The sequence below is a fragment of the Poecile atricapillus genome, chromosome 7 (assembly GCF_030490865.1).
Source record: "Poecile atricapillus isolate bPoeAtr1 chromosome 7, bPoeAtr1.hap1, whole genome shotgun sequence".
NCBI classification, from domain to species: Eukaryota; Metazoa; Chordata; class Aves; order Passeriformes; family Paridae; genus Poecile; species Poecile atricapillus.
Genome location: NC_081255.1, coordinates 23,530,021 through 23,554,539, shown reverse-complemented (window position 1 = coordinate 23,554,539; position 24,519 = coordinate 23,530,021). Strand labels below are relative to the sequence as shown.

Sequence of the window (24,519 nt, the reverse complement as noted above, 5' to 3'; positions counted from 1 at the left end):
GTAATAGGAGAAGTGCATATACACACATATATATATAATTACTAAATGAGGGAGAGTAGGATACGAGGCAAATTTATTAACTGTCCACTTGCTCCTGACAAAGACACCTTTGCTGGGGTTAAAAAAGCCTGATGGTGGCTTGGATGTCTTAAACCACAACCTCTAGTACCTTGACGGAAGACGAACAGAACTCTATAGACTGATGTTCAGAGCCCCCTGGGGCACATGATCTGACTGAATGCAAGTTCAAAGACCTGCCTGAAGCCCCCAGAGCACTGCCAGCCCACATAACTGTGAGTGTCAGAAAAGAGCACCTTTCCCAAACATGCTGCTTCTTTACCTCTAACTATTTATACCACACAAGGAGCCCGAAGAAACAGAACCATCCCTCAAGCCCCTCTCTACGTCAGACTCCAAAGCTGCTTTGACCTTTGTGACCTATATTTCATACATCTGAATACTAATACATTATGTACTCATTGAAGGTCGGACACTATATACACAGTACTGGGCTCACAATGTGCTGCAGCTATTTTAACTATATTACATCTGTCTCGCTTTTATTGGGTTTTAATTAAACAAAATTAAATGAGCGTATATTTAGATTGAGATAGTATAAACTGACATTCATGCAGATATGCCAGCATGACTATAAGATATGATCTTAATGGAGCAGAGACTTTGCAAACTATTAAACTCTACCATATAATGAGGTATCTATTTAAATACTCTTTTCTTTGAAAAGCAACTCTGTCTAACTACAGTGTAGTGTTGGAGAGCTCAATTAACACCTTGCAGAATGAATAGGAAACTGCCCAAGCCATCACATTGCTCATACAGAGTGCTGCAGTCACCTAAGTGGGACTCAGGCACTTCAAAGTGCAGGCCCTACTTTATGTCCACTACAAATAAAGGAAAAAGCCACAAATGCAGAGGGGTGTTTAATCTCTGGCCCATGAGAAGCCATGAACTTCATGTTCCCCACTCATGTCAGGGTGGAGCAGAACCTTGGTGAGTCTTGGCATCATAGCACCAGATCCCTGAAAACAAAATTTCAAACTCATATTTAGAAGTCTCTTGCACTGAACTGTAGAAACCTCCCATACTACATTAGAGAGCTAATCAATTTCTTTTGTGAGTCTGAGGATGTGTGCTGCTCATTGATTTCTAAAAGGTTCCCTTGACACCTCCCTTGGTAATTACTGTGTCTTCCGTAAGCAGCCAGCTCTAGAGTTTGAATCCCACGTGAAATATTCAATTGAGATGTTGCTCAAGAACAGCGAATAGGAATCAAAACTTGGACACTGTGACAGGCTTTACTAGTTTGTTTTTAAACTTTCTATCTCACCAAAGTTGTGAAGCAGCTGGTAGAGAGGCAGCCAAGTGCTTGTGAAAAGGAGGCTGGAGAACGTACAGCAAGTGCATCAGAGGCTGCCTTGCTGCTCATTTATGGTAATTTCTGATGCTGATTTAGTCAGCTATGAAGTGAAACACATCCATGTGCACGTTCCTATTGCTGCTTCCTAAAGCTTCTCAGAATAATTAACAAGTGTGATATTTTCTTCCAGCACAAACAGATCAAGATTAAACCATGTTGCGGGGGAGATAAACTAAAGGTCACTGGGAAATTTCAAAAACTATAAATGCAATATATAATTAGCGTTCACTGGTACATCAAGGTGGGATCAGGAGTGTCAGGCTGGGTTCTATTTTTGCTGAGAGTGATGTCTCACTTACCCACTCCTCCAAGTACAAACCTACTTATCATCCAAGCATCATCACATGTATGCAGAAGGCTCCTGCTATGGGGAAATGCTTCAAGACGTTCACCTTGGTTAGAAGAAGATGGTGATTCCCTGGCAGCAAGCACTCATAACAAATGGCTTTTGAGTGCCCAGAGATAATTGTGGCCAGGCAAGGCAGTCTGCTTCATCCTTAAGCATGAGATCTCTCTAGACCAAAGTTGTTCCAGCTCTGGTCCCTTCTGTACTTTGTGTAGGGCACTGGGGGCTTTTTTCCCCCAGACTAAGGCTGCTGTGTAGTCGTGCTGTGCACTGTTAAACAGCCACTCTAATTCACACTGGGGAGCTCCACTTCATCAGTGAATAAAGCAACATTTTATTTTCTTTAATTCTCTAATGGGCTTTACAGTCCCAGGAAGCTGAACAGTGCAGTAGAAAAACAAGAATTCCTTGCTAAAATGAGTGCATTCTTAGCCACCCCCAAGAAATAACCATCTGTATTTCAAAAGCTAGTATTTGGCTTGTCAAACAAAAGAATCAAAAAGAAATTGTGTATTTCAAAACTGTGTCCACCTTCCTTTGAAATCCACAGAATTGCTGCTTTTTGGATTTTTCTTTATTCTTGTGGTGTCACATAGTAAGGATGGCAACCAGCTCAACAGAAGCAGAGCACTGTCTTGCAGAGTCTGTATAAGGAGTAAAGTTGAATATGACCACTGATGGTAAAATCCTAGCCAGTATCTCATTATCCTGATTTGCACTGTGCTCCTATTAAAAAATATCTGAGACCCACTGAGTTGCTAGTGAAATGTCTGAGCCTGCCAAGGATTTGGGGCAACATCAAGATAGTCTATCAAAGAAGATATCCAGGTGATGTTCCAAAAGGCATGTCCACTCTAATGTCTCCTTTTAACAAGCCACGATATCCTGCCAGAGAGAATCAGCTCCAAGAACTGTTTTTACATCACAAAAGAAACAAGCTCAGAGCAAATTGACATTTGGGTTTAGAATTGCATTTCAGGGAAAAAATAATAGCAGCATGTAAAGAGAAAAGGGAGGAAGAGTGAGGAGGCTGGGAAGGCTTACTTGCTTTGCTACCTTACCCGAGCGGAGTTGCTTGATTCGCCCATTGCTGGTTGCAGTGTCGACGGGCAGGAAGTCCTTGAACCAGGAGATTTCAGGATCAGGGTTCCCACTGGCAGCACAGAGCATCGTGGCTGTGCGGGCCTTTTCCACCACCTTCAGCTGCGGGCCCATGTCAATGGTTGGGAAGCCAGCCGGGAGGTGGTCTTCTGCAAGAGGAAAAAACACACAAGGTTAAAGAGAAACGCTCCAGCCTAGCAATGGGACACAGTTGCAGTGACAGCAGTGCCACCATGCAGCATCTGTGCCTCTGCTGGAAAACAGCAGCCTGACTTCCCTACTGAGAATGTTATCAAGCCCTTAAAGCACATTAGGCTCTATAATGAGCATTCATTACACCAATAGAAGCTTCCACTAAATTTAACTCCATTTAAATCAACTGCCTTGGGAAACGTCCATAATTTTCATTGATACGTAAGCTCCATCCATTGTTGTTAATAATTCAGTAAAAGCAGGTATTTGACTTTTTGTGGGAGGACTGAGTTGAAGACAACAGACAAACACAAAGCCAAATAGTTTGAGGCATCTTGAAAAACAACAACTAAACAATAAAACCCCTTAGAAAGGTCCAGAAAGGCCTACTTTATCTTTTTTTGACTGGCAACATTCTGTCACACTGGTAGATAGACTATAAATTTCTTCCTCATGCCTCCAAATCTGATTCTGAAAGCTTTTAGAAACTAATGAATGTAAAGCTAATGAGCCACACTCTGCTCATGAGCCGCCTGGCCAGACTGTGTCATGGCAAGCTCCTGGTGCATTTTCTGGGCTATAGAAAGCAACAGAGGTGTGAGAGAAACGGCCAGTGCATGCTCTGGCATGGCTTACTACAATACTGTGAAACAAAGTACCCCCTTAACTGCTGAAATCATTCATACAGTAGGTAGAAAAAAGCAGTTAATTGGGTTTGTTGCTGCAGAGCACACTCAGGTAGGCTGGGTGGAATACATTAGGCAGCCTTCACTGATAAGCCAAGGCATGCTCCAACATCGTCACTCAATAGCAGCTGCAGAACTGAGCTCCTTTATTCATTCTGTGGCAAGATGTACCGTACTCTGCTAAGCCTGAACTGCAATCAGAAGAACATACTTTTGCAGAAAAAAAGAGCTTGAAGAACATTAAGAAGCTTTTAAAGCACCAGAAACTCAATTATTTTCAGTGTGTTTCTTTTTTCCCTGTTTTAAGGAACCTTAAGCAAACTTCTTTGGCAAATCCGATTCTGCAAGGCTCCCAGCTCACTGCAGTGTTTAAACAAACATGATCTTAGCATCTTCCCAAGTGCCAGAGGAGTCTGAACTTGCTGCAATCTGATTTTTCCTGCTATCACTGCACATCTGTACCCAGTACTTCTCACAGGAAGATATTAGCAATAGGTCACCTCAGGTGCTTCCTTCTACCTCTACTGCCATACCTTCAGCATGAACATGGCCTGTGGTAGCTAATCTTAAATGTGTCTAACAAAGATCTCAAGAGAATTCCCAAGACCCTTGACTTGTTTGCAAATCAAGACTGTAGCACAAGGCAACATCTGCTAGAAACAAATAAAAAAATGCCTGGGAATATCATTTAGATGAGAGTGACTACGAAGCATTCAAGGTTTTCTACAGGAAAAAAGGTTCCTGGTGTTTATTAAAAGCACAAACTTTATTTTGTCTCCCAGATCGACCTCCTGAGAAACCTCTATCATCAGCAAACATAAATGGAATTATTTTTTTTTTAAAATGAAATGTACTATGAAAACTAGGTCTTTTAAAATTTGCTCTCCATTGATTTTCAGAGACAAAAGGTACAGAGAGCTTAACTGGAATGACACCAGCACCAGCATTCAACAGCAAGCAAAAGAAGCACTCAATACTGAGCAACCACAATATATACTCCTACATGGCTGAAAAGAAACAAAAGAAGGGTACACACAAAAGTACAACATGGTATAGACTTAAAAGCAAAGGAAGATATGTAAAAAAAGCAGTAGATAATGATGGTCCCTTGGATTAAGGCCAAGTTTACCTATAGTACAGAACCTTGCCATTTAGGGTATTGAAAACATGTTTACTCTGGGGAGGCTGAAACCCTGCAGTGATCTAATCTAATCACCACGATTACCATAGACAATATTTTCTGGTTTGCACAAAATTTTACAAAGAATGCACTATGCTAAGTATCACCCAGTTAACTTTGTCCAAAGTCTGTGTAGATGCTTAGCACATAGGTAAAAGCAAACTGAAACCAGCATTCATACAAGAAATCTCTTCCTGTCTGCAATGGTCCCTGACCAGACAGGAGAGAGACCAGAGAGTCCTTCACAGTGTCTGATCCACAGGTACACAACCAGTCTGCTGCACTGGAGTGACTGCTCAATCAAAATTAGCAGTTTGAGATGAACCACAGACCATCTAACCTTGACTTCACTGGGTACAACAGAGACACTGATTGCAAACACCTACCAGCAAAACTGCATCTGCTGTACCAGAACTCTTGGCTCAAGCCTTTCCTACACTCCAAAGTTAAATACAACGCTGCTCCCACACCATCCACCCCCTACAAGACCAAGTCATTACAGAGCCCAGGTGAGAACACTGGGCACTCATCAGCTGAACAGAGGGCACAGGGTGCCACCACATCATGATCCTCAGTACCCACACCCCACACTGTGCAGGACACAGACAGGCACAGCCAGCCATGCAAGGTTCATGCAGTGCACAGTCTTTTCCCTCTTAACTGCACACAAGCCCCAAAACTACTGTGGTAAATGCCAGTAGTACAAAAATGGTGCATCCTTCACAGTCAGAGCCACAGCATGTTTCCTGGGCTAGCACTGGTACTGGTACAGCCCAGTTTCCATGTATGCCTGGAGCTTGGAACCACCAGAACTCCAGCAAGCAGTGCTGACATGCCTGCATCTACCAAACAAGGACTTGCTTGATCCCTTGTCAATCAAACACAGAGGCAGCACTGGTGTTTCAGAGCAGCAGTGTGACTCCAGGAGGCTGTAATCCCAGGTCACATCACTGTGATGAGATGCATAGGGAAATCTGACAGCTGGTCTCTGATGACACCTCAGACACCCAGAGGCTGGAGTTCACCTGCTGTTAGTTCCATGGTAGCTTTGGGAGACAGGTACTGGGGACAAGGTCAGAACATCCAGGGATCTAGTTCAAGAGGAAGACAAGCACCTTCTCCAGAGGTGGTCCAAGATGTACCTGTACCACCATGAAATGGGCAGCCTCAACCACTCCAGGTCTCCCCTGTATTGTGTGGCTCTGGCAGCTCCCCAAAACCCTCCTGAAAAAGAGTGGCTTTGGAGAAAACCTGAGCTGGTCACAGTGCAGAGCACAGCCCAGAACAAGCCCACGCCTGCCCCGTCAGCAACACTCCTGTAGAGATAACAGGGCCTCGTTCCAGCCGGGCTTGGCACTGCTGACTTCACTGGGACAGCAAGGGATGTGTCTGTGTTCAAACACTACAGACCACGATAGGAGTTCAGAGCTGTTCTTGCCGTGCCTTGCCCTCAGGCAAAAGTCTAATCTAGGTATAATTATGAGGCTCAGTCATGCCTCGACTCCTTTCAGCCCCTGCTCGCTGTACTAACTTGTCTGCACACGGAGCTTGTCAGTAACAGCCAACCTCCTGTTCCAGCCAATATGAGGATGCTCTTATTTGAGAAAATGAGGTTGTCAGCACTTGGTTTTATTCAAGGATAGCCAGTGTGCCTTCAACGCACATAAGAACAGGCTATGAATCTGCTTTCGAGTGCATACCATCGAAACCAGTTTTTATTTCTGAGTTTCAGGTACTTTCAGAAGGCAGACCTTAGGTTAGAGCAAGCAAAATCTAGGCATGACAGGATTTCTGGGGGCACTGCAAGCTCTAACTGCCTCCATGAACTACAGCAGCAGTAGCAGAAATGACAGAGGAAAGCAGAAATAGAGGAGAGAAGCAGGAGGAAAGGAAAGGAGAGGGAAAAAAAAGGAGAGAAAAGAACAAACAAGTGGGTTTTGCAGTTACAACCCAAAACTTGGACAATTTTCAACCAGGCTAAGGTCTTGCTAGCTGTAGTCACCAAGGAGACAGGAATGTCCCTCTGGCATCTAGCATGACAGCATGGGCAGAGGATATCTCCTCTCACTTGACAGCTCCCTTTGCTAATTTTCTTTCTGAAGTGACAGAAATCTAACCCCTGCTCTCATAAAGCTCTTTTGTGCCATACATTTCTCATCTTTAAGGGAAAAGCTAAGGTAAGAAACCTTTCCCACAGCCCCAAACTGGAGCTGAGACCTCCTTTAAAGCAGTTGCAATTACATGGCTTGTTCCCCAGCTCCCCAGAAAACTACCTGTTCTGAGGATGCTGCTGTGAGAGACATACCCCTCAGTGTGTCCTTATTTTCTGCATCACTCGAAATATCAAGTGATGATAAGGGACATAGAGGCAATTACAATTTACGTCTTACAAGAAGCACGGATCAGCCCCAGCATGGAATGGTGTGTAGATAACAGCTGCTTGCAAAAAATGCCTGCAGAGGAGTCTGTGGTGAGCACAGCTGTTGACAGCTGAATCCTGCAGGATTACCCCCAGGATTTTGCTGAAAACTTGTAATCTCTCGCAGGACAGAAAAGTTGGAGGAGCTGAATATCAAATTGCTACCAGCACAAACACTGTACAGCACTCACTATTCTTGCAGCCAAGCATTTGTGTTTTGGGGGGAGTCATATCCTGACTTGGCACCTGTAAAACCTTCCCCATCACTATTTATTTCCTCTGTGTCAACATAGGAAATGGTATTTTAGAAATGATAGTGCAAACTGTAAACACGTTTATGGAAGTTATTTGTCACATTCTTCTTCCTATAAAAGCCAGGCTTGCTTACTATCATGAGTCCAATTGCTCAGACTGCTGAGGGAGAGTTAAAAAATGATACCAAATATAATTTGAAAATAGGAAAAAGTAGCTTTTCTATACATTACAGTTACAGCTGCGAGGGTAAATCTCTTACAATCTATCAAAACCACTGCCCCACTGGAAGGGGTGTTTTCAATTCCTTTCAAGTGAGATATTGGGCCTTATCCTCATACAGGGCTGGAAATGGCTTATCTGGGCCACTGGCTGCCGCCAGCCTGCATCAGCTGAGGAACTTCCAGATCAACATCAATTTTAGGGTCTCGGTAGGGATGGTTAAAACACAAAGCTGTTTTGTTTTAAGTTCTGCCAGCTATCTGAATCCACTCAGGAGTGTGTGGTACTAGGGACAAGCCAGGAAATGGATTGAGGGCAGAGAGATCTCTGATAAGTGTGTCTGACTGTGGTCAGCATTGCACAGGAGCAGGATACACAAAGCAAAAGCTATTTCACATGTTCCTTACCCATTTCGGTGAGATAGGCTGGGATCACACCCAGTTTACGTCACCAGGGCTAAACTGATCCTGCCCAGATTTGCTGGTTTGATGTAGTGTAGCACAGGATGTGGCAGGGATAACCCTGGTCTACTGACAGACTCTTTCCTGATGGATCAATGGAATTACTGTGCAAATTTTGCAAGCTTCCAAATCTCCCTTTGCGACACAGAAACGCATTTGCAAATGCAAAATGATCAGTGCAAGGATGATAGCCTGGCTAGTTGGCAACATTAACTAATGAAAGACGCAAGCCAGGAACAATGTAAGCACACCACAAAGCAGGACATCTGTTTGCTGAATAAACAGCCCTGATTCCTTCAGCACAGGTTACACAGCACAGCTATTCAATTACCACAAGACAATCAAAAGCAGTCGAGCAATCCAGCGGCCCAGAAGAATGGCATCACTTTACATGATAAGAAAACCCTGACATCGTTCTGTTCAGGTTCAACTGAAGCTGCACAGAGAGCATTTTATCAGCCATTTTGAGGCAATGCTCTTCTTCTGCATCCTTCTTACACAAGTCCCTAAAGAGGTGCACCACAAATATTACCCAAATTCATGGTCTCCAAAGGCTGCCCAGTGTTCGGCTACCGCCCATGTGGGGAGGGGCGGGCGGAGCACATTTGTGTGAGCTGGCTGAGGGAGCCAAGTCTCATCCAGGCTAATGAATATCCCCTGCTCCCCACTGGCACTGCCTTGTAATTGCCCATGGAAAAGGTGGGGCAGTGAAACCAACCTGTTCCAAAGGCAGCACACTCTTAATTACTGGGTTAGTAAGTATAAAACAGTTTCAGGCAGGCAGAAAATACAAACAGTCATCTATTGATGACAAGGCTTTTAATGACAAATCTGCTGGCTTTGTATGACATCATGCCAACGTGACATGCTGAAGCCGTGTACTGAAAATGGGGAGAAGGGCACAGATGAATGGGTGGGTGTGGAAACAAGCTCCAGAAGGACTTCTCTGTTTCACGGTGTAACCACATGAATTACTGCATAGAGCTTACAGTAAACAAAGTATTTGCTATCTCTTAGAAAGATCACAGCACCAGCAAAACAGCTCACCAAAGAAGGAATCTGAGTCAGTTCAAAACAAAGAAAGTACTGTAAGGAAAATTCAAGAAAATACGAGACTAGACACGGCAGAAGAAGATAAATTGTCAAGCAGATTCCTGCTCCAGAGTCTCACAGTATGGGAGCTCATGGGACCTGCTTGTTCCAGAACTTATGAGTCCATGAAACACCTGATGGAGGCAGTGACACCCTTCCAGTGCCAGAAGGGCACTGCTGACATTGTCCTCTCATGTCTCATGGAGCAATTATCTCCATTTACAAGCTACCAATACTTTCTCAGTAGTGTAGGAGTCCATTCCCAAGCACCTGTTTATCTCAGAGGGGAGCAGGATGGCGTTGCAGAGGCAGGTGCTCCAGGCTGTGCTCCCGCCAAGTCCCTGTGCTGCTTCCCTCCACGCACAGTGCTAAAGTAATGTAGTCACTGCAGAAACCTGTCCCTCCCAGGGCTGAGCACCCCACATCTGCCATGTTCACTGGCACTGGTGAACAGCAATTCCTCTCTCTCCTTCACAGAAAACCTTGTGCTTGACAGAGGCAATGCAATGATGATTAACAGCTGCTGAAGCTGACTCAGAGCAGAGGTAAGGCACAAACCTGGCCAAATTAAAGGTATGCATCCACAACCCACTGCTGAAGTTCTTAGTTAAGGGATCCTCCTAAGTAATAACAACATCTGTCCTGTATTGTGTCAACTGTGGAGTCTGGTGCCAACTAGGAGACCTCAACCCATCCTGGAAGAAAACAATTATTTACAGCTTGATCAGATTAGACTGCAACAGTAAGAGGTGGCATTTCCCTACTACCACAATATCCTTCTGTCAACCCAGCTAGCTCTTCTGGCTTTCCATTCTGGTTCCCTCATAATGACAGTCACACTTGCAGCCTTGGTCCTAAACTCAAGTTTTTCCAAGACTGAGACCAAATATATCTAAAAGAATTAAAAAAAAAACTCCAGAAGGAAGATTATAGCAGAAGCTTCTCTGTTCAGGCTAAACAAACTCTATGCCACAGGGCAGAGCGTCACAGGGTACTGGCAAGTGTGATACAAAGCCTTAGGATGTGAGGAACAGCCTGGACCTCCTGCTCCAAGCCTGCTACTCTGCCACAAGTGTGAAGCAGTGTCCACGAACAACTCAAAGCCAAAGACATATCAAAACAAGCCTTTTCCTGAAAGACCAGAGAAACTAGTTGGTCATGTTAGTGAAGTACTAAAAAGAGCTTAGACTGTATGACACTGAGAGTCACTTAAGGGTTCAATGTATAGCACAGCAAAAACTACATCAAGAAATGTCAAAAATGTGGATGAGGAAGAGCTTGCACAGAAATAGAACATATCTGCAAGACTCCCTGGATGAGCAAGCACCCTTTTTAAAATCCTTGTTTGGCAAGAAAAAAAAATAATTTATTTCTTCCCTCAAAATTACAGCAGTATTTCAAGTAGGTAAAAATAAGAGTTTTCTGGGTCATATCCAACAGCTGATAAATAAGGCTAGGCTCTTTCAGTAAGTACTACAAAAAAAACCAAAAAACCCTCATCAGCTGGAAGTATGCATTGAAAAAACTCACAAAAGTTCTTCAAAAGCATGAATTCAGAAGGGTTTTGCAGCCAGTTATTAAGACTCCATAGTAAAGGAATAGTAAAAGTCGACCATGCTGTGCTTTCAGGCAGGACTGTGCCATTTGTTGGTACCAGCTGTTGAATATAACTGCCTGTAGAACTGTTTCCAAACCGTTGTTGTTTTTTAATATTTTATATTGAGAAATACAACATAGCTATTGCTAATGCACGTTTCCTTGTGACAGAATATATAAACACACCCCCACTAAAACACACCCAAAGCTTCAGTCATTACAAGGAAAAGCATGGCAACAGCTCTTACTTGTAGACAAAGTCATTTATTAATCCACTGCATTTTTCATACTACCTGCCCTGATGTGAGGTGTTATTAGCATAAAGATTTTCAGTTTTAAGATGTGCAATCAATAATGCATTACCATATGCCATTAAATCCAACGTGTGGTTAAATTAATAGAGCATTTGACTTTTGATCCATGTATGTTTGGTTCCAGTTCAGTGCAGGGAAAAGTGCATGAGAACGGAGTTAATCTGACAGCAAAGCTCTCCTACGCTTTCTAACATCAAGTTTCAGATTAAAGCAAGCATTCCTGTTGCCACTCAGCTGGAATACTAAATCTCTTCATTTCCACTTCACAGGCCAGAATGCAAGATTTTTGGTCACTTAACTCCTACTGAAAGAGCTAGATCTTGCTAAAATCTGACTTGCTTTGTTTCTGCAGCCTGTTGCATCATTGTCTTCAGTGGCTTCTCCCTCTCTGGGGAACACTGCAGCCTGTCAGAGCATCACTGACCACCAAGTCTCAAGCAAAAACTTAGATAAAGGATGTGAACAAGTTGTGTGTTTTGACAAAATGTCCTGCTCAAAAAGTCTTCTTTTCCAGTAGTTGTTCCAATATAGGAAAGAAAAACTACTGCTTTTCCTTGCACCTAAGCTACTGAAAAAGGGAGGTAATCAGACAATGTGGATGAGCAATGACTGCTGACTTCTGAAGGAGAGAACCACCTCCCTCTTATCTGTCTTTCACCCTTCCCAGGATCCCCAAACAAAGCCCCTTGAGGTACCAGGTAACTGGAAGTTAGCAAACAGCACAGAGATTGAGGGCACCCTGACAGCCTGCAGAGCACACCAGGCTGAGTGGAATCTGCTGGAGGGTAGGAGGGCTCTGCAGAGGGACCCAGCCAGGCTGGACTGACTGGCCAAGGCCAACACTATTCAACAAGGCCAAGGGTTGGGTCTTGCACTTGGGTCAAAACAATACCATATAGAGCTATAGGCTGGGGGCAGAGTGGCTGGGAAGCTGCCCAGCTTGGAAATGGAAACTTAAAAGTTATGCTGGGAAGGAGTTAGAAACTTGTTAGAGAAAGCACAAAAATACTCTCCTTCTGGCATTCACAACCAGCCACAGCTTTAAAGGAAAACAACATTCCCTCTGCTCCCAAAGAATGTCCTCTTAACACCTTTTTGTTCTCTGATCTCAAAAATGAAACTTTTTGCAGTCAATCTCCAAAACTGCCAAGCTATGGGATGGAGTTGCTCTGTAATCCCGTGAGACTCTGAAACCCAAAGCCAGCAATCAAGGTGTGTGGGCGTGGGAAAGGAGGATGAACACAATTCTTACGAAAGCACAGCTCCTCTGCAGCCAACAAGCTGAAAATCATCAGCCCGGGTGCTCAACAGCCTGCTCTGCTACCTCTCCATATGCCTCTTGCCTTACTCCACACCCTTCCTCCAGCACCGTCCCTTCCTGCCTTATCAATATATTCTCATGCACGTGGTTCTGTCTGCCGTTTTCTTACTTGTAGCAAACTGTGTTTGGAGCCAATGCTCATAAATCATATAAAATAGCTAGCAAAAACAGTACATAGAACCAGTCCCAGTAAAGGCCAATACAGTAAAACACAAATTAAATTTATAGTCCAAAGCATTATTTCTTTATAGTATTCAGAAAGAAAGTAACCTTTAAAAATCTCTAAGAAATATTCACATATTGACATAAGGTAGCTCTGTGATGCTGATAAAGTTTCTCCAGTACCTTTTTTTCCAGAGAAATTCTATTTTCAAATGAAAGAAAAAATGTGAAGTTTCAGTGGACTTGTTCCGTTGCAGCCAGCTCAGGCACAAAGGATCTGCTAGCATGGAAATCACTCAAGAACTGTAAAAAGAGCTTTAATTTAACCTCAACACCAAAAAGATCAGTGACATGGCATCACTGCTTTCCATGCAGAACTTATAAAATACTCCATCACATCAAATATCTTGGGTAAATAACTTTATTGACTTGGTAGAGCACTGACTTTTTATAAAAGGGAAAACACAGTAAGCCTTGACCAAAACCAAAGAGATATATTCTCTTGTTATGACTTTTATGTCTTATGTTAAACCATTGCTTTCTAGAAAATCCATTAATTGCACTGTCTCCAACATCACTTTAGATGGAGACTCTGGTTACCCTAACAGTCTTTCAGAGACACTAGGATGTAGAAATAGAAAGGCCCACAGCCAAAGACCCACAGTAAACCAATGGCTACATGCAAACACAAGTAAAACACTGTTGCCAGACAAGTGATGGTTTTTAATGCTGGGATGATGTAATTGTTCAGAGTTTAACAGAGGACATACTCTTCTTTTTACAGATAGCAAGTGCTGCAGAGGCTCAATATCCTATTTACTGCTTTGCCACAACACCGATCTTTTCAGAAAGATGTGCAATAAAAGGAGTGGCTGACAATTTCAGCCAAGGTTTTAAACAAATCCCCAGTGCAGGCCCTCATGAATTAAAGAGCACACAACAGATAAATGGAAAGCTGGCAGTGAAATCACAAGAAGACCAAGTGGATTTAAAAAAAAATAAAATAAAAGGCACCTCTTGGCTCCTGTGGTACTCATCTTAATATAACCAAATGCAGGAAATCAGCTGAAATTCCTTTGCTGTTCAGGGAAAACGCATTCTCTAACTTTAGACATATTTGCTGGTAGTCAAAGTCTCATTTTATCAAATGACCATTACGGAAATTGTAGGTTTCCCCTGCTTTTCTGTGGCAAGTGAGGAGGGCTGCACAGTTTGATGGCATGGACTTCTGACTTGCCAGGTGGATGGTTGTGTTTTCTTTAAATACAGTCCCTGCCTTTTCCTTCAAAATGTTACATCTGCGAAATACAAACCAAGAAAGCTACACAGATACCTGGATTTGGCAAGCTTCAGCTTCACTGTGCTGGAAAATTAAATTAAGGGAAGCTTTTAAAAGGTTTTTTCCCCTCTTGAAAATGGAAGGATTGTTGGCCTCAAAGTCTTAAAGAAAACCTGCTATTTTGCAACTGCATTATCATTCCAGCTTTCTTTAGGAGGATCCCTGCACCAGTTCCATACAGTAGTGGCTGGAAGGAGCAGTTTCCACAGCAGCTATTGAGGTTTTCTTAATTCTCATTCTTTTTGATTTTGGAAATCACAGAAGCGGGTAGGGAGAAGGTAGCCACTGTGGACTTCTCAGGATGTACTCATGCAATAAAGTCAAGGTTCAGGCTAAACAAAATTGAGAACAGCTATAAAGGGGACACTGTGCTCTTGCCCTATCCGGGTATTGTTTCATTCCCGACTGACTGGCAGGCAGCATTTGACAGACAGGGGCTAAAGCTCCATGGGGTTGCAGTCTCAGAAAATGATTACAAGGGGAATTGAGTGCATGAATTGGTTTGTCTCCCTTGCTCTGAACCATCTTTCCTTCTGCCCCTCAAATACACACTGGCTACAACTGTTCCTGCTAGCCCTTTTTCAGTGTCTTGATGGAAACACTACCTGGCTTGCAAGAGTTTGCAAGTTCTCAGGACTCTCCAGGCCCACATTTCCTTAAAACCCTAAGATGTTTACACAGACCTTTACACTAAGGGTGATACTACTGTGTTTTTTTCCATTTCCTGGTGTGTATGAAGTAGCCAGCCCTGTTGTAGGACAGGATGTGGCACCTCTGCCCCACTCCACAGGCATGTGCAGGGGCGACTGGCTGGCCATGGCTGAGAGCCCCTCATACTTTCCCACATTTCCAGCACGGAGGTGCTGCACTTGGAGCCACGCAGTCGCAGTACCTGCTTCTACTGCCACTGCCAACTCAGGGAAGTGTTGCTACATCTTTCTTTAGCCCAGCTCAGGCTAGACCAGATTTTCCAGTACAGATAACAATTGCACTATTTACATTTCATACACCTAAAGGGCAGACACCCAGGCTTTGCTGGAACAGATGTCTTAGGAGGAAGCTCAAAGACTAAAAAAGCATGTAAAAGCTGCAGCTGCCTCTCTGACCTGCTCCAGCATGGCCCAGGTGATTTTGTCTGCACAGACTGCCCAAGCAGCTGACACGCACTGAGCTGCTCACTGCAAGGTGTCAGAAACGATAAAGCAATGGCACAGTTTGATTTACTGCCGGGCAAACACCGGCTGGCAGTGACCACACACACAGGGGTCGGGCAGTGCTGTCCTTTATTAGCATGTCAACCATTGCTGTGCTAACACACTCAGGGATTAGACTCCCAAAGCTGGATATCTGAGCATGCTTGGGTATAACTAATTGGAAATAGGCCCTGAATTCCTAATAACCTAAGTTATGGTCCCTGGGATTTATGCCAAATTAAAGACAATTAATTCTCCTCTCTTGATTATTACACACCTTAATAGCTCTGTCCTTGAGTCAGTTCCATCCTTGATGTGCAGAGCCCTTTAGCTCAGTCTCTAAAATCTGACGTGCATGAAGAACGGTTAATAAAAAAATTCTGTATCAAATCCGAGTTACTGTATCAAAATCTCTCATGTTTTACAACAGCAAAAAACACAATTGGATTCAAAGCCTACTTCAGATCCTAGATTATAAAGGCATTTGCTGCATAGCCTCTGCACTATAGTCTTTAGAGGCCTTAAACAATTCCACGTTTCCCTTTAAGATCTTCTTTTAAAATACCACACAGCAGTATATACAGATAATCAGGACTGTTTTCATTAAATGATTTTAGTGAAGTTCACTGGCTTTATTTGATATACAAAAGACTATTTAACCTTCTCCCAAGACACTCTACTGATGTAATTACAAGCAGGAGATGAGGCATGGCTTTCCCAGCTGCAACCACTAACAGAAAAGAAAACTTTCTGTAAGCAGAGGCCGCTGTAAGTCTTTCCTACAGGATGTCAGAGGCAGGTATCTCCTTGCACATAAAAATAATGTGAATCCTCATTTCCTCAGCTCACTATACAGTGCATAGGCCACAAGTGTCAGGACAATTCAGCTAGAGGAAAACTGCTGGCACTCCTGGCTCAGACATCCTTCATGCACCAAGTAAACAAGACCGTATGTTCCTTTTCAGAGTATCATCAGGAAACACTGCAGGGCAAACTCTACTGCAGCCCTAAAGACACAGATGGGATTCTCAGAGCTGATGGGGTGCCAACCTCAAGCTTGCCTGGGACAAGAGGACACCCTTTCCAAGGACAGAAGTGGAATTGACTGAATCTCAGCTGCTCATTTTTACTGAGCCAACACCACCACAAAATGCTAGGAGGAGATATCCTGCACAAGGAGTCTCTGATGGTGAAAATGATCACGGGGGCCTCAGACTCCTTGGGAAAATACCATCTTTCCTTTCAGATAGAGGTTTTTAGACCCATGACCTGCCTGAGGGAAAACAAAACAGATCCTCATGCTACCTATGAAAACCAACACAGTCCCAGTCTTCTCCGGACAACGGCTCAGTTCCTCGTGACCAGACCCGTGGCTCGGCATCTGGAGGAAGATCTCAGGGTTTCTCTAGGAGACAGAAATGGCAGGGAAACCACAAACCCATGCAATCTGACCTAGCTGCTCTTGAAGCTTCACAATGCACACAGGGCTCTCCAGCAGATAGACAGGCAGCTGTTGGGATTTTCACCACATCTCCCCAACAGCAGGCCTGAGGCAGATCTCCACAGAACCCATGCATTCCCTGTGACAAAGCAGGAAGAGAATGTCCCAGAAAAAGCCATGAATGTATTTCAGCTATGTGAGAGCTGAAAATCCCAAGTTTTGTATTGCCCGTTGAGTCCTTGACCCAAAGCTAACATGACTCTCCAAAGCATTTCAGTTCCTAGGTTTCTTCTCTTTCTCTCGTTTTTGCTGACCTCTGCTCAGCAACATAACTGATTGTGAGAGGAACATGCATCCTAAAATAATGGAAAGAGCTAGGGAGAGAAAATCTCTAATGTAATGTGAGGCAGGGAGAGCAAGAAAGCTCCCCCTCAACTCGTGGCTTATGAACAACCCTGGTTTGCTACAGAATGGCAAATCAACAGTTTGCCTGCCCACACACTCAAGCAGCAAGCAAAACCAGAAAAATAAATGAAGCACATGAAAATACAATTTTTATTTGGTACCACGAGGCAACATTACACTGGATAGTGTAAAACTTTTTTTTTCTTCCCCAGAAAGGTCAGAGAGCGCTCTGATTAAAACCCCTGAGAAACTTTGGGTGAGGAAATAGGGTCCTACCAGCTCAGGGAAGCTGAGCCACCACAGGCACAAGCTTTGGACCCAAACTGTGACACACTGAGCACAAAGGGTTGATTCTCCCCTGCAAACCACCTGCAAACAGAATAACAGCATCATCTTACATTTACACTGAGAATAGAAATTAAATTAGCAAGTAGATTTTGATCATGAAGTGACCTTTAAAAATGACTGAGAGAAGAAAATATTAGCCACGATTATTTGTTCTGATACAGATCCCTCCTGAAGGCAGCTTTGTGTGCAAAATATTATTGCTAATTTTATTTCATGTTTTCAAACTTCTTTTAAGAATCTAAGATAACTCTTATTTTCTCATTTTTTCATAGACAATCTTCGCTGTCTTCTTTTTTCATCTAAGCACAAACTGGGAAAAGTGCTGTAGCTGAACTTAAAGAAACCTGGTCAATTTTATGATATTTAATAACATTTGCAGCTATAAAGGCTAAAAACACTCAGGGTAATGAAATCTCACACTCTGGTGCTTAACGTATTCTCCTTCTCTCGTGCCACACGCTGAACCGTGGAAACAGTTCACATCAGTATGGGAAGGATAAAACACACTCTCCTTGGAGACACGGACAGGGCTGGCCACGGCTGGAGGTCAGCCTGGGAGTCACAGCCGGCCAGACCCAGGGCAAGCAGCTACACCCTGCAATCTCCTCTCACTCAGCTGTATTTATGACCACCATCAACACACTCACAATTGCAGCATTCGCTGCACAAATCTTTACGAGTTTCCCAAATGAAAGCGGGCTTTTCTTTCTTCCTGCCTTAAGCAGGTTTATGGAAAGACTGCCAAAAATTGCACCTGGTTTATGGCTTCAACAACATTTCTTTTTGGCGCCCTCATTGTACTTCTTCCTCACTTACATAAAACTGCAGGGATTATGCAGAATTCAGGTTTGCCTTGCGACAAGCTCTTTGAAAAGTCAATACCATTTAGAATCTACTTTGACCTTGCATTTAGACAGACATAATATCATGTATAACTCCATCCTGCACACAAACTCCCTTATTCACGTGTCAAGAAAGACAAGGATTTTGACTGCTAATGCCTTCTTGTCTTTGCATGCGAGGCCAGTTTTGCTTATATGTCAAATTAGGATAGGCTTGCGCTTACAAAATGTGGTAAACTCTTAGGGTAGCAACCCTTATTTTAATTTAAAGCCTCCCAAAATTAACCATGTAATTATAGCACTGTAGACCAAGAACCATTTATGAGCATCATCTCTAAGCCATTTTGTCCTTACCATGGTTTCAGACATTGGATGTCCTGTGGTCACTTACTCTTTTGCCTTTCATATGTGATATTTTAAGCAGTTATCAACCCTGTTATAAGGGATGCCACACAGGACAGGATGACAGGTTGTACCAGATGAAACAATAATCCTTTATGAACCAACAAACATTGCAGCAGAAGTCTGAAGTTCCAGCGGTTTTTCTACTTCCTATACACCCAGCTTCAATACCTTGGGGTTGCATTTTTGTTCCATTGCCTAGCTGTATCTAGCCCAAAGCTCTTCACTCTATTAGCCCTATGTCTGTCTCCACATTTGCTGGGAATGTCAGTGTGGTCCACTTTTGCTGGGCTGTGTCTCATGAGCACATTCTTGCTTTTTAAACAATCCTGCCCTGAAAGACACTATTTCATCTGGATTTGCACCTTTCCGGACTAGCCTTTTTAGCTATTTATCCAGTTACTTAGCACCAGCTGCATCAAATACCAGCAGCATGTCATGAAAAAAGGCATTAAAATATTGTCCAGCCTGAACCATCTGCCTGTAGATCTCACTATTCCTACGATCCCCTTATTGCTGTCTGTATTTTAGCCAACAGACCAAGGACTGAAATCTCATGTATTGTCACTGCCTCCACTAACAGGAAACATGAAGTTTCCACATCTCTGCACAAGAGGCAGGGAGCAGCCCACAGGAACGTGGAGCGGTTTAACTGGCCATATGGATGTGAGGATGGAGAGCAGCCATGTCCCCGTTTGCCAAAGTCAAGAGGGGCTGCATCCCTTTGGTGGAGTGCAGTACACACGTTTCTAGAGCACCTGAAACTAAGCAAGGGTGTAAAGAAAAGTACAAGCAGGTGGGGAAGATTAATTGCCTTGGAGGGTTTGGGGACATCCTAGGAGCAGAGAATGTGCTCCACAGCTCACAGGAGTCAGGCGGGTTGCCGTACACCTCCCAGCTGCGCTGAAAAAAATATGCTGTTCCTAGTGCAGAGTGGAGAGGTGGCAAACACTACTCTGAATAGTTGCAGAGTAGTAGTAGGAGCAGGTTGCAACAGGCTGTGGCTCTGGTGGGACAGGTTCGTCAGTAGTGCCTGAGCTGCCTTCCCTGACAGCTCCCAACAAGGCTGATCTGAACACGGGGGTGTGGAGGTCCAGGAAGGGAGCTGGTCCCCCGCACGCCCTGGGGCTGAGGAGATCAGCAAAGGCAGCCAGCTGCAGCATGCCACAACCAGGTGGCTGCCGGCACTTTGTCTTGCCTTGCTTTGTATTAGCATTGGACTAAGTGAGCTGATCAGGTGAATGACGAGCACCATTTGTCAAGCCAACCTGCAAAGCGTGCCGCACCCCCTCTTGGTATGGAGGTGCTGGAGGCTCTTCCCAGGAGCGTGCTGCAATCCCGCCTGCTGCTGCTTTGTGAAGAGCTCCTCATAAACTTGCCCATTTGCAAGCTGCATGCAGCACAAGGCATCGCTGCAAACTCATAATTAAATTCATTACTCCATACAATTTTAAGCCATTCTTCAAATAATTACAGTAATTTGATAAGCAGAAATCACATAAACCTGCTGCAGTTTTATCTCTCCCATTTGCTGTCTGAAGGAAAATGTGAGTAATTAGTCGGATGATAACAGTCCGGGTTATGCAAGCAAAACAAAATTAATATGATCCTTACTCAAAAAACTCTAAAATAAAATGAAACTGATGACTCCTTAGGCAGCGTGGGGTGGGAGCGAGGGGAATGGCAGCAGCCAAAGGGAGCGGGAGGATGGCAAGGCTGCACTGGCCACGCTCCCCACGCCGCTCTGCAGGCGGGATGCTCTCGAGAGCCGCCCGCCGACCTGCAGCTATCGCTCCTCTCTCCTGGGAGAGTCATGTCAGGTAACCTTGGTAACTCGAAGGCAGGGGAGGCAGGAGGCGAAATCTTCCTGCAATATTCACGGGACCATGACAGAACATTCATTAGCACTCTAATGTCAGGAGGAATCAGCAGCCCGGGTGGCCGTGCCCGCCCCACTCTGCTTCTCACCTTGTTTATGAGGTTCCTGACCTTTCCTGCTACAAAGCAGCAAACTGCAGCTCATGGCATGCTGGGGCACAGGGAGGACAGAGCCATGAAAAATTCACACCTGCCGGCATCTCTGGTGTGCTTGAACTTGCAAATCAGGAGGCAGGGATGTACAACATGCAGCACCTCTCAGAGTCCCTGGTTATCCTTTGGGCTCACCTACCTGCCAGGCTGCCGAGGCAAATCCACTGTAGTCATGAGCATGTAGTCATGAACAAGGACTCACCATGATGTGGCCACCAGGACAGTGCCAGCACCCTGCTTTGCAGGAGGGGAGAAAGAGATAGACCTGGAACCGGAGACTATGAATATGTTGAGATTAGCACAGACCCCAACTCGCTGGGTGCCTTGTGTCCTGCTCTGTCCACACAACTGCAAATTCACAGCTGGACATGGCAGAAGTCCTCTTTGTACACCCAGACTCTCTGAACCCTACAAGATAATGTTAGGTGACTAAGGAGTTAATAAATCCAAAAACGCTGGGGATGAGTTTCACTAGAGATAAGGAAACATGGAGTATATGCTAGGCTGAAATAGAAATGCGGCCCGGCCGCAAGATCAATAAAGAGGAGAAGGCCAGAGCTGTGGTTACTTGGTGCTTGGATTAAGAGCTTCATCGGGTTTCTGCAATCAGATCTGATGATCCCACCAAAGGAACAAAGGGAAGGCTCCAGGCCCTCATTTTAGAGAAGCAAACGAAGAGTCATCAATTTTCTGAAAGTGACTTTATGCCTCGTTAAGACCCATCTAAATTATATACAAGATGACTTCCAAGTAATGGGAAAATGAATCTGCAGACAGTTCTTTTTTTTTTTTTTTCCCCTTTTATTTCCTCAAGGATGTGTCTCCAGCCAGCCTGAAACCAAATACTTGTTTTGGGGGAGAAAAATTCCCATCTCTACAGGAAGAGATTACAAAATGAGCACTTCAGTTTTAAATGCAGCTGCCCTTTCACACTCTTCTTCCCCTAGAGTTTTTAGCACCCTGGCCAAGAAAAACAATTCAAGACCTAAGAACCACACATAATAAGCAATTTACAAACTGAAACAAAATTAGCTTTAAATACCACTCTTTCCGGAGGAAAAGATCTCAATGTGGCAGCCCCATGGATATTAAAATACCTTTTAAAAAAAAATAAAAAATCTTAAAATGAAAGGAATTTCACATCCTTAACTTGGAAATAAAAAGAAATTCCTGAGTGAACCAGTTTAATGCAACATCAAAAGGAGAGGAACAATATACTGGGACAGAACCCCACATGTTCTTTTAGCCTATATTTTATCGGCTCCTAAAATTAGAGTCAAATATGAGTGCACGAAAGAAAAATGTACCACAGAGACTGCATCTCCTTCCACCACACAGCCAGGCCTGTGACCCTTGAGAGGGTGCTGGTGGTAGACAGCTTGATGGCTGTCCAGGCACTGGTGTGGCTCTGCTGCTGCCCTCCGTCCCCAGAACCACATGATGCCCTGGGGACAGGCATCAAATCCTCCTCAGAAAGCTGAGTCAAAACTGAGTCACCACCAGGAAGGATGATGGATTCACTGCTGCCTGGGATTTTTCAGAGGAAATTAAAAAAAAATTATAAAGGGTTCCATCACTGCTGGAAAAGCTGCAGGCCTAGTGCACACATGTGGAAGAAGTCTGGGCTCTTGCGCCAGAGTGTCACCTGGGCTGTGAAGCCACAGCATCACCTGCATCACTGAGCAGGCCGGGCCAGAGGCTTCTCATCAATTCCTGAAGCCCAGGGCTTCCAACAACTGCTTACTTTGCTCAGGGAGGAATTTTATTTGTAGTGTGCCCAATATTTTGCTTCCTTCCCAGCTTTTCTCGAAGCAGTAGAGAGCAGCCACAGCTCTATCATGGGGCAAGGAGCAGTTGGGGTGACATCAGGAATGATCCCATTAAACCTGCAGAAAGCTGAAGAATCAGAAATAGTAACAGATCTCTGGGGAGAAAAAGCAGATGCAGGCTGTAGGAGAGGAAGGGCTGCTTCCCCACCAGAGCAGCCCAGTGCAGCTTGCAAGGATGGCACGAACCCCTTGCAAATCCCCCTTTGCCCTTGCAAATCCCCCTTTGCTTCACGGCAACCTTGGCATGAGCAGCTCCCCTGAGCCTTCCATTCTGCTGGGATAGGTTCCTGCACAAGAAGAGTCCTGTGTGTATCACAGGACTATGTGGTGACTGTCTGAGATGTGAAGACATTGGGATAGATGACCTAATCTCCCTTCTGATCTCACGCTACTAAAACCTCTGGATTCTGCTGATGCAGCGAAACCAGCAGCAAACTCTGCTACTTCAGCTGTGGGTTTCCATTGGGGTCTGTAATCAATATGAGCAAATCGGGCAGCAGGAAACAACTGCTGCCATTTGGGCTGTTTTCACCAGATCTGATCCTGACAGAAAACAGTTAAAAGCCCCAGCCTGGGGGACTGCAGTGATTCCTGGCAGACCTGGGACAGGGCCACAATGCCACTGCCTCATATGCTGCTGGCTCTGTTGCTGCTGCTGGGCTGGCAGGGCAGCTGGCAGAGCACTGCAAGCCTGCGGCGCTTCAGACATTTGTCACAATTACTAGGGATTTATAAGGACAGGGATAGTGTCAGCTGCCTGCAATTTCTGAATGATGCCCTCTCCATAGGTGGCAGTCTCTGAATTGAGCCACCCTGTAGGGAGAAAGGGAAATTGGACACTGAATGCCTCTTTGATAGACACCTCACCCAAACAAGCTCTTTTATGCAGCTCCCAAATGGTGGCTGGGGACCTTGGAGTAAGTCAGTGTCCAGCCGTCCAGGAATCCTCTGAGCCTTGTCATGGGATGGCTGCTGGTGACCAAAGACTGAGCCCAGCCCACTGCAAGTGAGCACAAGACCCCATCTTGGCCATGCTGGGGATGTGCCCAAGTACTAAAACCAAGCAAAGAGCACAGAGATCTGCCCTAGCTGGCTCTCTTTGCAAAGGATTGGCATCTGCAACTACTGGTTGTATGGGAATAGCTGCCCACACAAACCTCCAAGCCAGCAAAAGCAACACCCCCAAAAGCACAGCATAAAACACTTTGAAAAGCAGGGATACCACATGGGAACAGGCACATTTAGTTGCAACACTATCTGCAGCTGCCCCATGTACACGCGATCCAAAACACACACTGTCCTGTTTAAATTTGCCTCATACCAGTTTGTACCACAGCAACACAGTAAGTGATTTGCTGCCTTTCCTAATTATTAAGACTTAGCCTTTAGAATGATACCTGATTGTAGGCAATGACTTCTGCAAATATAACAGCTCATCTTTTCCATACCCAAAACCCTGAAACTCATCAAGAAGGAAGCACTCTGGGGGGAATACATAATGTAGCAAGAGGTATGGCATGCATCTCCTTCTATGAAACTGCAATCTTAAGGCTTCACAGTTCACACAGTTCCATTTGTTGTACTACAGAGGGACTTATTGCACTAGCAGAAATCTGGTGCAATTCCTTTCATAATCATCAAAAACCTCTTGAAATTGATGTTTTTAACAGTTGTACTAGATTTTCTAACGTTTTTGTTATATGGCATCACGGTAATTCTTTCTGCAGGGCTACATACTGAGGAACAGAACAGTACTACTATTGCTGCTCTTTGGATCATTAAACTCCTGTCCTTTAAATCAATCAATTCTTGCTGATTCATGTTTAACTTTTCAGAGATGATTATATGAATTCTTATTATCCATTATTTCATGCATGTTTTCAACAATCCTGAGTTTTAAGAGGACA

At 44.3% G+C, this 24,519-nt stretch overlaps 1 protein-coding gene across 6 annotated transcripts in view; it reads right to left on the bottom strand.

Moving 5' to 3' along the window:
* The window catches only part of PTPRF (protein tyrosine phosphatase receptor type F), a 376,749-nt gene that overhangs the window by 103,652 nt on the left and 248,578 nt on the right, over positions 1-24,519 (bottom strand). For all 6 annotated transcript variants that reach the window (XM_058842176.1, XM_058842175.1, XM_058842174.1 and 3 more), the window contains one exon: positions 2,846-3,034. In XM_058842176.1, coding sequence (XP_058698159.1) covers positions 2,846-3,034 — 189 coding nt within the window. The remainder of the gene's footprint in view (positions 1-2,845; positions 3,035-24,519) is intronic.